This window comes from Colius striatus, chromosome 22, assembly GCF_028858725.1.
Source record: "Colius striatus isolate bColStr4 chromosome 22, bColStr4.1.hap1, whole genome shotgun sequence".
Classification (NCBI taxonomy): Eukaryota; Metazoa; Chordata; class Aves; order Coliiformes; family Coliidae; genus Colius; species Colius striatus.
In genome coordinates this window covers 5,776,105-5,793,380 of record NC_084780.1, presented here as the reverse complement: position 1 = coordinate 5,793,380, position 17,276 = coordinate 5,776,105, and the positions used below count along the sequence as shown (strand labels likewise).

General features: G+C 52.5%; 1 protein-coding gene across 9 annotated transcripts in view; it reads right to left on the bottom strand.

Annotated features, from left to right (window-relative positions):
• Positions 1 to 13,769: 13,769 nt before the first annotated feature.
• The window catches only part of RAP1A (RAP1A, member of RAS oncogene family), a 39,053-nt gene continuing 35,546 nt past the window's right edge, over positions 13,770 to 17,276 (bottom strand). For all 9 annotated transcript variants that reach the window (XM_062013704.1, XM_062013700.1, XM_062013705.1 and 6 more), the window contains 2 exons: positions 16,329 to 16,444; positions 13,770 to 14,532 (listed from right to left, as the gene is read on the bottom strand). In XM_062013704.1, the coding sequence (XP_061869688.1) occupies positions 16,358 to 16,444 (87 nt within the window). In that variant the 3' untranslated portion in view covers positions 13,770 to 14,532; positions 16,329 to 16,357. The remainder of the gene's footprint in view (positions 14,533 to 16,328; positions 16,445 to 17,276) is intronic.

Below are 17,276 nucleotides of genomic sequence, written 5' to 3'. Positions count from 1 at the left end.
CCAGCAGTGGGGAACACTGAGGACAGCGGCATTGCCCCACAGCAACTCCCATCCCACTATACTGCTTGGCACTGAAGGCTGAGCCCCAGAGAGAGAGGATCACAGTGCTAGACAGGGAGAGACTGGGGGAAGCTGAGGACTCACACCAGGAGCCTTTTAAGCTTATCACTGAGCATTGCCCTCAGCTGTGGTGACTGTGGTGGGCAGCAGGAGAGGGCTCAGGCTGAGTGTGGTGGGGCAGGGACGTGGCCATGCCTTGGCTGAGGTTGAAGGCACGTTTCTGCATGTGGTCACCTCTCCAAGGTCGTGTATTACCCAGGAAACAGGATGTGTGTATGCAGGACATGGAGAGATCTGCAGCCTAAAATGTACACTGGGAACATAGTCCATGGGAAAGATGGTTCTCAGGGATTTGCCCCCTCATCCAGCCCCCTGCAGCAGCCTGTGACCCAGAGCTTTAGAAACTCTAACCCACTTTGACAGCACAAGTGGCCCCATGGAAATGCTGCATCCCCCACCCCAGCAGCTGCTGAGTGCCACTGCCCTGTCCATGGGAAGTTTCTCTGGGGAACAGGCACTTCTGGCCCCGTGTGTCTACAGAATCCCAGAGTGGTGGGGGCTGGAAGGGCCCTGCAGAGCTGCTCCATCACAAGCCCCTGCTAAAGCAGCTTCCCCTGGCTCAGGGGGCACAGGAACGTGTCCAGGTGGGTTGAGAACCTCCTGAGAAGGAGCCTCCACACCCTCCCTGGGCAGCCTGGGCCAGGGCTCCCTCCCCTCAGCACCAAAGGAGCTTCTCCTGGTGTTTAAGTGGAGTTTTCTGTGTTCCAGCTGATGTCTGTTACCCCTTGTCTTGTCTCTGAGCACTGCAGGAAAAGAGACTGTCCCCATGTTCTGGACACCAGCCCTTTGGGTATTGATCAGCATTGATGTCTCCTTCAGCCTTCCCAAGGCTGAACAGCCCCCTCCCCAGCCTTTCCTCCTCACACACATGTTCCATCCCCTCAGCATCTTGGTAGCCCTGCACTGGCCTCTCTCCAGCAGTTCCCTGTCTCTCTCCCCACATCTGCCCTGGCCCATGGGGCAGCACTGGGTTGTCCTGCCCATGCACTGCAGGAGCTGCTCTGAGATCAGCTGCTGAGCCCACCCTGTTCTGTCCCCACTCAGAGGAAACACTATTGTTTCTATTTTGACGTGGAAAGGGCAGTTCTTGGCCACAGCTGCCTCCCACGTGTTCCTTTCCCACCCAAAATAAAAGCTCCTGCTGCAGCCAGCACTGCCCAGTGTGTGCCCACTCCCACCCATCAGCATCCCATCAGCTGCCTCAGAGCTGGGGAGGGGGTTGGGGGTCTCAGCAGGATCAGATCCCAGCCAGGGCACTTTGCACAGCCAGCCAGCTGCCCAAATGCCCCACAGAGTTCCACATGTATTTGTGTTCTCTCTTCTGCTACTTGAATGTATCTTCAAAAGCTGTTCTACCTCAGAATGGGATTTTCCAAGGTGTTGCAGTGACGAATTCAGTGTGACATTGGCTTCAAACAGCCACCTGAACATGGCAAGTAAATGCAGCTGCATCTCTAAGTTCCTAAGCAAAAAAAACCCCCCATGTTTAGTAAATATCCTTTAAGAGGCACTCAGATAATAAAGGGTATCAGCCAAGCCAGACATCCTACCTAATTTAGTCTCCAGACTAATAGATGAGGGAAGGGCTTGTGAATTACCATCTCAGTTCTCCAGGGGCTTTTCCTCAAATTATAATGGCATTTGCTCCTCTGTTTTTTTCATGAAACTGCCACGAAATAGTTCCCTGTTATTAAGCATGAAACCCACCTAATTAGCACAATGACAGTCTTTAATGAGGCCCTGGCTGTGTCCTGCAGCTCTGATACGAGTGCTTAGTACCAAACACAAGGCAATGGTTATAGTGGAAGGCCACAGTGGCAAGTGAAGCTGGGGCATCTGGATGGACCAGGACTCTCTGCTCACAGGGTACACTGAGCCCAGGGGGGATCACAGGCACTGGGTTTAATTTGAGGCCAAAACCATTCCCTCAGCACCAGGGATGGAGACGCTGGCAAGAGGGAGCTGCTGGTCTTGGGGGTCCTGGGGCTTGTGGCTGAGGGGAGATGAGTGGTGCTGGACTGTGGCTTCAAACACCTCCTGCAAGGGGATGGGAACCCCCCTCCAGCGCAGGATGGGGCAGAGGAGGGAGGTGTTGAGGCCCTTGGTGCTCACAGGATCCCTGTTCCATGAGGGCAGCCGTGTTCCTGGGCTGGGTGAGCAGCTCAGCCCGGCCCCTTCCAGAGCCCCCAGCACATGGCACAGCGCCTGCTCTCAGTGGATTCCTGCTGGATCTGCCCCATACAGCTCAATGTATAGAGAGGATTTGGCTCTTCACATTAACAGAGCTTCTCCAGGAGCTGCTCCTGGCTCTGCCTCCCCAGGCTCTCTCTTCCCAGCACGGCTCACACCCGGCTCCTGGGGCCAGATGGTCTCCAGAAGGTTCACAAATGGGCCTGTAATTAAAAAGCCTTTATTTGCAAAACCATTTCACAGCTTATTCTTCTGACAATGGGATGGGGCTTCTTAGGCTAATGATGGGCAAGAGGAAAGGCAAACACAGGCTGGCTGCTGCCTGTTCCCTTCCCACTGGCTGGATTTGGGATTCCCCGTCACGCTGAGGCTCCCGTGTGCTCTGCAGCTCTGTGTCTCCCCAAAGCCTCCCCAGGGCCAGGGCTCATCCTCCCTAAGGACCCAGGGCTGTGTCCCCATGCTGATGTGCCCAACTCATCTGAAAGGCTTTCTGGCTGCAGACTGAGCGAAGTCAACAGTTTCCCCTCAGTTCTCGTATGAATCCGGCAGGAAGAAGCACAGTTGCCACATCCTTGCTGACCTCAGATCCGTTTCATTCCAAGCCCAGCACTGTTTATTCACTCCCAGTCCCCTCCATGGCATTGCTGCTCAGCAGCACAATCTCCTCCACTTCAGGCAGCATTCCTAAAGCAGGGACAGTGCTCCTCCAGCCTCCCTGGCTCTGCAGGAAGAGGCTGGATCTCGTTCCTCTTCCCTTTTGTTCAAGTTCATTTGTACCCACGTGGCATTTCTAATGGAGAAGCTGCATCCCCTTCCAGCTGGCAGCCCCTTTCCAGCCTGGGCTGCTGGAAGCACAAACAAACCCCAGTCTTTGCCTGGGCCACGTCTCTGCTGTGGGGACTGTCCCAGCTCTTGGGGCTGCAGCCCAGGCTGTCTCCCTGTTGGGACTGGTTTCGGGGCTGTGGCCCAGGTTCAGCCTCCCCATTGGGACTGGTTTCCTCAGCCTCCCTGTTTGCCATTCTGCAGCTGAGGGGGGTCGGTCCTGGCCCTCTCCAGCCACTTTTACCCGTGTGCTCTTCGGGAGAGGCTCCTGCAGCAGCCTCTGAGCCGGCCCAGGCTTCCTGCCTTTCACTGCACAGGAAAGTGAAGAGGGGAGGAAAAAACCCACATCCCAGACAGAACCATCTGATCCTGTGTGTGTGTCCTCACCTTGGGCAGGCTGGAGGTTCATCTGGAAAGCCCCTTCTGACAGGGCTGGCAGGACACGAGCTCCAGGAGCTGGGGGGATGAGGGGTCTTTGCTCACTCCATCCTCCCCAGCAAAGCCCACACAGGCCCCTCCATTGTGTGGGGGGAAGGGGCTGGATGTGGCCACGGCCTTGGCTGAGGAGCAAAGGGAGAGCAGCACTGGGCTGGCCTTCCACAGGGCACATGGCAGGCAGAGGAGCTTCCCTGGCAGGGCAGAGCCGGCTCGTGGCACTGAGGGTCCCGTCGGCCTCCCCGCCGTGCTGCTGGGGCCGGGGGAGTCCCAGCGCTCAGGCAGCGAGGAGGGAGATCTGCTCCCTCATTACCAGCCTGAGCCAAGCTTTCAGGCCCTACCCAGGGGGCTTCACCACGCTCCTGACATCGGGCTGAAGCGAGCGATGTGACATTTGGAACCCACAGATAACGAACGTGACATCCTGTCAGGGTTAATTAGTCCCTTTGCTGGGGCGCTGACGGGCCCTGCGGAGGCAGAGCCTGGCTGGAGGCTGCAGGGACACAGGGCTGTCGCCTCCAATGGCTCCACGAGCCCAGGGCAGCCCCAGGAGGACACCCAGGGACTGAGGGAAGCTGTTGCCCAGTGAAGCTTTGCTTTATTTTTAAATGCAGCCTCCCTTTGGCGAGTCAGGATAACCCAAGGGTCACTCCGGGCCCCGCGTTGTGTTTTCGCTCCTCTGTGGTGTGTCACAATCTTCTGGGGCTCAAAAAGCTCCTCAGACTGGGTGTTCCCAGAGAGCAGGGACATGGCATCTCTCACCTCTGCACTGCAGCACCGGGTCCCTTCTGAGGGGACAGCAGGGCCTGGGTGAGGTTGTGCTGTGGGGTGGGCAGAGCCATGGCAAGGGGCCAGCGTGGCCAGGAACAGGCTCTCTGGGCACATCCCTGGTGACTGGTACCCACAGCCAGCCCAACGCCTCTCCTGTCAGCCAACACCTGGAAAAGTGGTGTGAGAGCACTGGTCTCTCCCTCACCCCTGCCCTTGTCTGTCCCTCACTGCTGTGAGGCTGAGAGGAGCAGCTCTGGTCTCAGTTCCAAACCCTGCCTGGCTCTGAGGGTGTTGCTCACATACAACCCCACTGTAGAGTCACTCAGCTCTCCTGAGCTACCTGCTCAGACTCTCTCCTCTTTGCCTGTTCATTCTATTCCAGAGGAATAGAATGTAATTGTACAGAGGGTTTGCACCCAAAGGCAGGCAGCCAGGCATTAATGCCTGCAGCTGCCTGATCTGCATGCACTCATGCTAATTGTGTGGGAAGGATTCAGGGCCGGCTTTGTGCTGCTGTTTCCTGTACCCTGAATGGAGCTCTGCTCCTGAAAAGGAGAGATCAGGTCCTCTGGATTTAAAAGAAGACAAGAGAGGATCTTTCTGTTTACTGCTTACCTGGTTTCCCAACCCACCACTGATGTCAGCAGCCCAGTTAGCAAGAGCATCTCAGCTTTTCACAGAGTATATGTGCTATTTGCCTTTTTAAGGCATCTCCTGGGATGGAGGGGAAGGAACAGCTACAGAGTCTTGGGAAATTCACTGCAGATAAGATGTACTGCCAGGAAAAGCCAAGCAAAAGTCCTCCTTCAGCAGAGGTTTTATGGGATGTGTAAATCACTGGAAGATGGGGCAGGATAAGACACTCTCAGCCTGTCGGTAAGGCAGCAAAACCTGCAGGGTCTGACAGACCCCAGCGGGTGATTCCTCCCTCCTCCTCCTCCTCCTCCCTTGCTCAGGAGCAGCCCTGTGTCGCTGCCAGGCAGAGTGCCAGGACCTGCTCTCCCCTCTGTGTGCTGCTGGGGGGCTGGCACTGACATCCCACCAGCCAGGGTGTGCTCTGCCCTTTGTCTGTGCCTTTAAAGGACCCGTCACTCCTGCAGCACATCAAAGGGAAACTTCCCCGGGTCCCCAGTGCAGGGGATGCTGCTCCCAGCAGAGCTTCAGAGGGGATTTTTGGCCATAATATGATTTCATGTGCCAAGTGTAATTAGATGTGATGCATCTTTGCAACAATTTGCTACCTGGGAAAAGAAACCAACCCGGAGAAGCTGGGAATGCAGCAGAGTGCACAGAGCTGCGAGTTCCTGTAGAGCCCAGCTGGAAAAAAGAAGCACCAAGTTGAGGGTTTTTCTTTCAGGGCTTCCTGAGGGACACAGCAAAGTCATGAACACGATACTGGAAATTAATTATTTAGCTGCCAGCCCTGCAATGAGAGCCATCTGGCCACATGCCTCTACCCTTCCCTGAGCCCCCTTGGAGTCAACAGCACTCCATGCAGACAGCAAGCTCCATCCACGTGTATCTCTTAATGGATTGAGGCTTCAGTCCCTGCCCTGAAATGGGCAGAAATAGAGCAAAGAGGGCTTTTAGCACTTGGGTTCCTGAGCCATTTCGTTTTCTCTGCAATGAAGATGTTAAACCTAGAGCCTTTGGGTGTTCCCAGAGAGCTGAGGCTGCTGCTTCTGAGCTCACACTGTCCTCATCCTTCCTCAGGGACAGACAACGAGGCTTTGGGAGCCTGGAATCACAGAATTATAGAATGCTGGGTGTGGGAAGGGCCCTGCAGAGCTGCCCCAGCCCCAGCCCCTGCTAAAGCAGGTTCCCCTGGCTCAGGGGGCACAGGAATGTGTCCAGGTGGGGTTGGAAACCTCCTGAGAAGGAGCCTCCACACCCTCCCTGGGCAGCCTGGGCCAGTGAAACCCCTCAGTGTTAGCAGGAGCAGGGCCATCAGCACACTGAGGAGCTCTGCCTGCCTGTCCTGGGGAAGAGACAAGAGGGAAAGAGTTAAACACTGTCTCCAGGCAGGAGAACAAACGGGCTCTGCTCATCTCGCTCATCTAATTACGTTATTTAACAGGATACCCTCTCATTGATTTTAATTACTCACATAATTTGGGAAGTAATTCACAGTACATCCCTGCAGGGTGCATGAGTCTGAGCTGGGAACAATGTGCTCAAGTCTTCCTCACTACATGAAAGGAGAAGATGGGGAGGATGAGCCCCAGGCCTCCAGGCAGGGGAATGTGACCATGACCATGCAGCTCTTGCCCTGGGGGAGGGTTTGTCTGGTGGGGCAGAGACTGTTTCTCCCCCAGATCTGGAGATGTCAGAGAGAGGGAGCTGAGGCAGAACTGTTTCCCTGAGAGGGGTGTGAGCCCCTGTGCCAGGCTGCCCAGGGAGCTGGGGGAGTGCCCAGCCCTGGAGGGATCCCAAAGCCGTGGAGCTGAGGTGCTGAGGGCTGTGGGTCAGTGCTGGGCTGGGCAGGGCTGGGACTGCAGCAGCTCCAAGGGCTTTCCCAACTGCAACAATTCTCTGAGTGTCCCATGTAGGTACTGGTGCAGATCTGTTTCTGCAGGGCTGCCCCACGCTGCCTCCTGCCACGGTGGGATTTGCAGGATCCTCCTTCCAGGGGGGTGATTTCAGCCCCATTCCCAGCTGCCGGGTGGCTGAATGCAGCTCCTGCAGCTCCAGCAGCTCCCTGCTCCCCCCGGGCCCCCCCTGCAGAGCAGCTGCGGATTAATTGGCCCTTTGATCCTGGTGGGTTTGTGCCAGGGAGGATTCGCTTGTGTCTCAGTGACAGGGTGAAGCTCATCCCTTCCAGCCCAGCCCCACACTGCCTCCAGCTCTCCCTCCAAACACTCCTGGAGCAAAGAGCCCCTCTGACTCCCTGAGGAACCAAACAGCCCCTGTCACTGGTGACTGTAAAGTGCCTCCAACCACAGTCCTGCAGTTTTAACACTATCTTTGAAAACCAATTGCAGACAGCTCAGCAAAAGGGGGTTGTGCATCCCCACCACACACTTGTCTGGTTTCTTCACTGTCTTTTGTAAGCTCCTGACTTGATCAGGATGCCAACAATCCCAGAGGAATGTTTAATTAATGTTATAAAGCAACAATGGGATGATTAAGCAAGTCTGGGCAGCTGCTATTTATACACAGGGCATGTGGCACTTGTTGGGGGCGAGTGTGTCAAGGAAAAACCATTCCATGGACCTCTCTGTGTGATTTTATTGCTTGTTTTAATTGTCTGGTTCACTCCTTCTCTCCTCTTTGTGTTTGCTCAGGCACAGTGAGAGAAACAGAGATTTAGCTCAGAGTCTCTTGTTCAGCTTAATTACAGAGTGAAAGCTTTCAACAGAGGAGACTCTCTCCCACCCCCTTTCTCCTCTTCCCCAGCCACAAGGTCCCCAGAAACAACGCAGCAGAATCTTTGGGCAATGAATACCCTAAAACTGGCCCAGGAATAGAATCTGGGAGAGCTCTTCAAGCAGAAAAAATACCTCAGGGGAGAGCAGCAGGCCTTTGGGCTTTGCCAGGAGCATCAGGGGCTGTGGGCAGCACTGGAGGGGCAAGGCCAGGCCATCAGCATCACCCACCTCCCACCCTGGGGGAGTTCAAGTGCCCCTGAAGCAGTGAAGTGATGCTCCCATTCCCCAGTGGCTCCATGCTGTTGGCTTTTAGGGCATCTGCTATTTAGAAGACATTTCTTTGCTTCTCACAAGCCTACATGCAACCTGAAGTAATTGCATTTGCCTTGGGCTGAACTCTTTCTGCAGCTCCTAAAAATAAACACTTGATTTCTTCTCCTTCCCTGAGAGCTGCCTCCGAGAGCAGCAACCACACAAAGTGAGAACAAGTGCAAGGAACCGCTAAATCTGAGAGGAGACTCAACAGAGGCAGGAACAGCACTGCCCAACCCTGCCAGGAACCTGCAGCTCACAGCTCACAGCAGCACCTTCACCTTTCCCTGCCCTGCAGAGGCAGCAAAGGCAGATGGGCACGTCCTGACCTTCACACCTCCCTCGCTGAGGCTGAGCACACGCTGCCCACACGTCAGGGGCTGGGAGCCAGCACCCAGAGCAGGCCACAGCAGGACTAGGGGTGCTGGAAGTCCCCCCCCAGCCTGTTCCCCAAGCAAATCTACTTCTGGCAGCTGGATGAGCTCAGTCCCACCGGTGGCAGGCAGCGAAGGAGACACCCAGGAGCCTTTTCCCTTTGCCTCCAGCTGCTCTGACTCATCCTTCTGTGCCTCACTCACCACCTCACACTTATTCAATGATTACTTCAGTCTTGGCCTGGCTCTTGGGAAGCTTATCTCCCACCAAATCCTGCTGGGTCAAGCCCTAAATGCTGATTGTTTCAGGAGAGGGCCAAAAGCTGCCTGTCAGCTGCTAATCAGCCTCTGCCTCGAGTATTAAACAAAGGGGAACACCCTGAAGCTCCAGAGTGCAGCAAACTCAGGTCCTGCTCCTGCAAAAGCTGGTGTGAAGTCTGCAGCAGGACAACCCAGCTGTGACACAGCCATAGACCCATTTTTAACACAGCAAAGCTGCAGGCTGGCCCCAGCAGCAGTGAATGCCAACCACAAGAGTGGCTTCCTTGCATCTATATGCCTCCTGACACATAAAACTTGGCTGAGGTCAGGGCAGAAGCCAGAACCTCCTGGCAGAGGATCCCCAGGGTTTCTCCTCTGCAGCTGATCCTGTCGCAGGTTTAGCTGCTGTTTGTCCAAGTCCAACCTTTGCCCTTCACTCCTCACACCCACAATTGCTCTGTGCCTGTCCCTGCTCCTGCAGATCAACGGTGAGGGGAGCGTGGGATGGACAGTGTCAGGTCTCCCTCATTAACAACATCACTCAGCATAAAGGATCATCCCACAGCAGCTCCTGTGCAATCACTGAATAACATCAACTGCTGCAAATCAAATGAGTTCTCCTGTGAGTTTAAGCCACACTGACACAGCAGCTTGACACTGCTCATTTCCAAAGCTGGACGGAAAAGGGCCTTAAAGATGCTGGATGGCTGCAGCCCTCAAAATGTCACAGCCACATCCTCCATGGGGGAAGCTGAGTAAAGGTGTAACATAGCTGAAGTCAGTTTTGTCCAATGCTTTGCAACAGCCTGGCTAGGAAAGGGCAGCAGAGCTCCAACACTGCTGGCTTTCACCCAGCTCCACCAGTGCTCGCTCAAAGCAGGTTGCAAGACACTTGGTTTGGATTTAAAACATTTGCAAGGGAAAAAATAAGTCAGAATTACTGTTAACTTCCCTTTTGCTGAGGTGAGCTCAGCTGGAGGCAGCTGCTGCTCTCCATGGGGTTGTTCTGAAGGACACTCAGGGGTTTCTCAGGTTTCTTGGCTGCAAAACAGTGCTCCATGGAAATGAATCTCGGGAGCCAGCGGCAGCGTCCTGCGAGCAAAGGTGCTCCTGTCCAGCACAAGGTGGTCGTCACCCGCTGCCAGGGGCGAGGCAGCTCACCCAGCTCCATAATGCTCCAGTGTGCTCAGCCCACAGAGCTCTCAGCCCCATGAATTTGTCCTTTGTTGCCTGATCCCAGGCTGTGGGAGCGCAGAGCAGCTGCCGTCACCGCGGCTGCCGCCCGCACACGTGCTGAGGGCACCGAGTGCTGCCAGTGCCCGCAGCATCCTCCCCTCTGCACACAACAGGCTCCTTATTCACCCCTGAGCCACCAAGAGGGATGGCTTCTGGCCTCAAACATTGGTACTGCCCAAAGAAAATGCCATGGGTGTTTGAACTCTGGCTTCTGCCTGCGACTGCGACAGAGGCTGCGCCGGAGCCACCGCTGTGGAGGAAACCTGAGCAGTTCTGTCCCAAAGGCAAACAGGATTCAGTCAGGAGCTGGTACAGCAGCATGACAGGCACCTCAGACTCCTGCACAGGGCTGCAATCCCAGCTCTGTCACTGACTTGTCCAAAGTTCCTGACAAATGATTTAACCTCCCTCTGCTGCTCCCTCTGAAGTGCAGCCGGTGGCAGAGGGACAGAGGATCCAGGACAACGTGGATAATGGGTTGTCACTCACTGCTCAGGCCTCTACCTGCTGCTGACACACACAAGGAATGAGCTGAGGTGCTTCTGTGCAAGTTCTCTCCAAAAGGGGGGAGAAAAGGCTTGTTTCAGTCCCAGGGTAACACAAACACTGTTTCCCAACACTGAGATGAACAAGTACCTGAACTAAAGACAAGCCTGGCCTCAGCCAGGAGCAGCCACATTAGCACAGCAGTGTGCCAGGGCTACTGTGGGCCTGCAGCATGGCTAATTAGTGCTGGCATAGCCTCTAATTAGACTGGTGTAGAGCTGGCCTGGGGCTCTGCACTGAGCTGCCCCAGGCTGGGAGCTCTAAGTGGCCTCACCATGGGCACTCACTGGCCCAACCTGCCCATCCCTGGCTCCAGCCACAGACAGGAGCCTCTTCCCAGGAACCCAGCAGCTCTTGTCCCTGCCCATGGCAGCCACCCCTGTGGAAGGAGAAGTGGTTTTCTTAGCTGAGCAGTGTGAAACCATCACAAAATGCTGCATGGTACCTTGGCCACTGAATGCCTTCACTGGTTAAAAGTCCAGGAAACCCCCCAGGCATGGAGCTCAGCCAAGCACTGCTTTCACTGCTGGGCATTTTCTTTTTTGAGCCACAGCTTCATGCTGCTGCTGAGGCCCTTCCAGAGCAGCTCCTCTCCCTCCTCTGGCACAGGCCTTGTCGCTGAATTTGGGGGTTTCCTTTCCAGGAGGGGCAGAGGCAGCAGAGGAAGCAGCCGGCAGCTCCTGGTCTCACCCTGAAACTCCAATTCCCTCCTTCAGCACCTGGACCTGGCAAAACAAACAAAACATTTGTCAGTTGGGGTGATATCACAGAGGGTAAACTCAGAACCTCCCATGAAGGAAGCTCCTCGTGGGGCTGGGGGTGTGAGGCATCCCACACCAGCAGCGTGGGGCCGGTCTGTGCACGCCTGAGGCAGTGCAGCAGAGCACACACACGCTGTGGGATCTGAACACAGCTCCTGCTTCACTCCTTGTCTCTGAACAGAAACCAAAACCTGCAACTCCAGCTCCCTGGGAAGGGAAGGGCATCCCTGGGCAGCCACTGACTGCTCCAACCTACGTTTGATGGGACAGTGACATCTAAAATAACCTTTAGGTAACACTGAAGATACAGAAATACAGGCAGAGAGGCTTAAGCAGAGTCTCCCATCAACACATACAGGAGCTGGAGGACTTCATGGAATCTTTTTGGCTGCAAAAGATCTTTTAAGCTGCTGCAGTCCCAGCCCTGCCCTCACCCTGCCCAGCCCAGCACTAACCCCTGGCCCTCAGCACCTCAGCTCCACGCCTTTGGGATCCCTCCAGGGCTGGGCACTCCCCCAGCTCCCTGGGCAGCCTGGCACAGGGCTGACACCCCTCTCAGGGAAACAGTTCTGCCTCAGCTCCAATCTAAACTTCCTCTGGAACAATTTGAGGCCACTTTCTCTTGTCTTTGGGGGATCACAGGCCTCACTGAAATGTTAAATGTGCTCCTTTGCTCTGAGCAAGATGTTGCTTTGCTTGGTTGGATGCTGGGCAACAGCAGCAGCACACCACTGCTTCTGGAAGGTTTTCAGTTTAACCTTTCTTTAGGCTGTTCTTCAGTAAACTCAGCAAAACATTAAACAGCAAGTGCTTCAGGACACATTCTGTTTGGACATAAAGCTAGGCAGCATCTGCTGAAGCGTGTCCAGGGGCAGAATTCGGGCTATTGTGCTAAAATCCATTAGATAAAATCTTATCCAGTGAGAAACCAGATTGTGTCAGGTCCGTGGGGAATGGCAGTGAAGGGCCTTGATGTTTTCCAACACCACCATCTAGTGGCAAAGCCAACAGGCTCGGGAGACTCTTCCTCCAGCCTTCACACAGTTTACCCGGTGTAAGAACCATTCCAGCCTGCCCCGGGCAGCCAACCCCGCCTCCAACCCTCTCCCACAAGGCGCTGGCAGGGGACGAGGGGAGGGGAGCTGCTGTCAGGAGCCCCCAGACACCCCTGCTGTCAGCCCTGGCATCGGGCTCCCATGAGCTCCAGGCAGATCCAACTGCCACAGTGCCACTGCAGAGGCTGGAATCACCATCACCAGAGTGATGTCACCCAGTGACACTGTGGGAAGATGGACTGGGAGCAGTAACACAGCCGGGGCGGTTATGAAGTGAGGTCGGACGTGCTTAAGTAGCTCACTGCACCTACAGAACCAAGGGTAGCTGTCTGTTGGCATAGAAGAGACATCTAGCAATCAACAGGTACATTAAAATTACTTTATTACTAAAATACTTTTACATTTAGTAAAGGTGACCAACCTGCAAACACCATGCTGCTGCTCCTCTGGCAAGGGAAGCGCAGAGGTGGGCTGAAGACAACCAGCTAAGTAACTACGTTTGTCCTAGCAGCTTGTAAGTAGGCAGATGTTTTCACATTGTCATCATCCAAGTATCTTCAATCCAGTCTCGTTTGGGTTGTGTTTAGAAACTGGGATCTCTGTATAATTCAACAGTTGCATCAGTAACAGAGGTTTAGAAAAACCTATTGATAGAAATCTCCCCCCCCTGGTTTCCAATAAAACTCTACAACAGGTCCAGGAGCAACTGGGCACCAGCTGTTAACAGTTAGATCATTTAAACCACCAGGACAAAGTCAGTCCTGAGTTCTCTCCACTGTGAAGATACATTTCTCTTCTCACTTACTCAGAAGCGAAGCGGGAGCGAGTCCTCCAGCACTGCAGCAACTCCAGCAGCATCCCGCCAGGAGGGGATTTGGGCCTCACAGGTCCCAGAGGTGCTTCTTTGACTTGCAACATGCACAGGAGGATGGAGGCTGAGCATCCATGGGTCTCTTGATCCTGCTCTGATGAACTTTATGGAACCAACAGGTATTTTAAGAAAACACACAATAAACAGACAAAGACCCAAAGCAACCCCCACGTGGAAGAGAAGCCCCTTGAGCTGACTGTGCAGCTCAGGTAACTCAGCTTTTTAAAAAGCAAATGTATTTAGACAGAACCAACTTCCAACTCCACAGCTTCATGCTGAGATGCTGATTGTGAGGGACCATCAGAGGCTCCTGCCTGGAAGGCAGCACTCCCAGAGCAGGGTGGGGGCTGCCCTAAGGTACAAGATCACCCTCCAAGTCAGACCTTGATACAATATTAAACCAAATTTGTACATAACAGAAATAATTGTACAGAGGGATTTTTTTTCCAGCAGAATACAATCTTTTAAATGTTCAGAAGAAGATACAAAAGTCATTCAAAGAGCCTTCTGTACTTTGGGGTGATGACACACTGAAGGGGGGGGGTCTGTTGGAACAAAACACTCCAGCTACGAGCAGGGAAGAGGGATTCACAAAACATGGGCCAGCACAAAGCCTGGAAAGGGTTAACAAAAACACAGAAACAAAATGAAAATGTACTAAAATTTAATCATTCATAAAAGCTGTAATTTAATCTGTGACAGTAAAACACAAGAAGCAAATATTAGAGTTGGTTTTAGTATATTATATATTTTTTTGCTTTTAAAGCCATAGAAATCAGTTCTCCCAGGTTGGGGTTGTTTTTTTTTCCTATAAAAGACCCATTTCTTCTCTTTTCCAAAGCATTATGCACAGTTTTCATTAGATTACAATGGCAGAATGAAAAGGATGATATTCTGAAACCTTTAAATATAAAATGAAGTCAAGGACTCCAAAAAGTTACTTTGCTGCAGTGAGTTCAAAGGGAGTTTTCAGGTAACAGAGATCTATAGTTACAGATACAAAATACAACGGTGGAAATGGGGTTTTGTTTTAGTGCTCAACGGGGAGAAATTATGCTCAGGGGGTCAATATGACATTGTAATTGTAGTAGCAATATCTAACATTTGCAATGCATCCATGCTCCTTTGTGGAATCATACACTAGAGTCAATTATGTTTATTTTCATGTCTGTTAACTGCTATTGCAAAGGAGGAGTACTATTGTCTTTAATTTCCAAGAGATATACACAGAGCAATTCCTTTTTTTTCCCAGGGACTGTGTGCAAACCATTGTCAGGTCTCAGCTCTTCTCTTGTAGTATAGAAAAAAACAGGAGAAGCTTCTTCAGATATGTTATTCGTTTCCATAAGGTTTTGAAGTTGGGGAATGCTGGCACTTTCCATTTAGGCAACAGTTCTTCATTCCTGCAATCTAGAAAAGGTGAAAAGAGAGAGATGATGGAGGGAATGGTTCTCATCCTGGGAGCTGAGTCACCTCCAAAGGCCTAAAGGCTTCTCTAGACAACTGCCCACACTCAGGCTTGGGAAAGCAGGCAGCACTCCAGCAAGAAGATGTTCTCTCCCTCCAGTACTGGTGTTTGTTCCTACCACCTTCCCAGTTTTGGGGTACAGAAAGAAAATAGGCTTTGGAAACTGCAACTCTGAGAAAGGAGCTGGTTTGATGGTTGGAGTGGTGCCAGGGAGCTGCCAGCCTGTCTGCCTGCTGTGATGGCAACAGGGCCCTTCCAGCTCTGCTGTATGGGCCAGGCAGCCTTTGAGGGGAGGCTGAATTCTGCAGTGGATGAACAACTTATGGCACAGGAGTCTCATCTTTTCTGTCTCCAAACTGCTCTTGAGTCTAATGAGTTGGAAGCTTCCCTGAGCCCTGTTCCAGCTGTAACAATAATTGGGAAGAGATTTACAAAGAAGAGGGAAGGCACTGTCAAGTGTTGTGACCCTCTAGAGCAGATTTGGAGGCATGGGTAGAAGCTGATGTGATGAGAGGTCTCATCAGAAGTGACAGAATGCAGGAGCTGGTACTGCAGTGCTGCCCTTGGCAGCAGAGGGTCCTGGGCAGGAGGGGGAGGGCAGAGCCTGCAGGCAAGCACATCCTCCCCAGGCCAGGGAAGCCTGTCCCCAAGCAGCCATCCTGGCTGATGCCACAGTAGCTACGTTCAGATCACCTGAGGAACAGGAAAAGCCACTTCAGATGTGCTCTTCAATTTCTTTTCCTAAAGCTATTGTTTCCCCACAACCCTAAGCACTCAAAGCTCAGGATAAGAGGCTCATCAATCAGTAAAGCACAGTCAGGTTAAGAGCATAGCTCCACTTATCCCACTCAGCCACAGAAATGGCCATCTACAGCACAGCTTTCACACCTGGCAGAAGGCAAAGCCACCTCTATCAAGGAAATCATCTCTGAAATCCTCTTACAACGAGGAGTTTTGCCTTAAATGCCATAGGCCAAGGGCTCCTCAGCTGCTCTGCCAACTCCACTGTGCCCATTTATGAAATCAGAGTCCAGAGCTGCTGAGGGGTGACAGGAGCTGAGGGCCTGTGCAGCCTCAGGAGGCACAGCCAGAGCACAGAAGCTTCCCCAGGCTGCCCCTTGGTATTTCTGTTCAAAACCTGAAGCTACAGAAATCCTGTTTTCCTTCAGGAGCACGATGGAACAGCTGTGAGCATACAGAGTACCCTGCCAACATACACAGGAAGATTATTTATAGCTATGTCCAAACCTTGGGGTGATTTTTTTGGTCTAGGCTATTTTCTTTCGGTGCCATTGAGCTCCATGTCCCAGCCAAACCCATTTGCAGTTGTCCCCATAGCACCTAGCACTGAGGAACTCAGAGAGCAGCTGCAGCAGTAACACAGGTTCTAGAGATGCTAACAAATTTCAGCAGAGGGTTAAAAGGAAGCAAAACTGAGCCATGGTGGCTCAGAGCACAATGTCACAAGACAGAGGGAGAACCTGCTGGAGTGAAAAGGAAGTTCCTGCTCTGCTGCACTCATCAACCCAAGCACAAGGAGGAAGGAGAGAGAAGCAGACATTTCTCTGACAGGTAGAACTGGTTGGTTTTGGTTTATTGTTGAAGTCCAACAATATGCTGGGTTTTGTATTTGGGAGTAGACAGAAGGAAGAGGAGTGGAGGGAAGGGGAGGGAGTCCCCTCTCTGTTGGGAGCAGCTCAGGGTCCTGAGCTGTGAGGGGAATTCAGACACCTCTTACCTGGCTCAGAGCTGCTGCATGACAGGAGTCTAAAGCAGCAGACATGATTTCTTTTTAGGCTTCTTCTTTTCCACTGGTGTTTTTCTATTTATCTGTCTGACCAGGTCATAAAAGATCTGAAAATTACAAAGACAAAGAGAAAAATCAAAGTGATGGAACATTATGTATCCTTACTGATGAACTTGTCCCTGGTGCTGCCCAGGCTGGTGAGGATCTCTGCAGGGCACTGCTGTGCCAGCAGCATCCGCCCCCTGTAGGGAAAGGCATTCCTTTTCCTTGGCTTGCACCTTCAAAGTGGTCTCAATTCACCTGTTGCACAGTTCATGTTCCTCTGGCACACAGCCTTGAGCTGTTTGTCACTTCACCTTTTTGCCTGGTCTAATCTTTTGAGTTTATTGACAAAATTAGCAAGGAGAAGCAAAACATCTGCCCTGCACTCAGACATTTCCAGAAGGGAACGAGTACAGGGGCCTCTTTCAGCCTCAGAGACGAGTTTCTTGTGAAGGCTTTTGCTGTGAGTTGTTTTCCCAGCAATACTCAACCCATTTATAGCAAAAGGAGCTTTGCAAAAATGCTTGGGGCTGGGTGATGGTATTGAGGAGAAATATTTAAACCTTCAGCAGGCTCCACCCTTGCCCTTGTTTACTTTTTCCCCTTCCTGGAGTGGCTGACAGCTCACAAATTCTTGTTGATTCCAAGGAAATTCAGAAGACAAAGAGACAGTTTAAAACAAACTGCAACAGCTGGAAATGTGAGACTTTCCAGCTATTACCTAGATGAAAAAGCATTTGTGCACAGTTAAATAGCTTCAAATGAAATGAGCATGACAGTGCCTTGGTCAAGCTCTCATGTACAACATTTTATAGTGGTTGCTCACTTTAAGTTGCCAGTCCTTTCTAAGCTTATTGCTCCAGTTTTCTACTGTCAGCCCCAGGTAAAAGCAGCAGT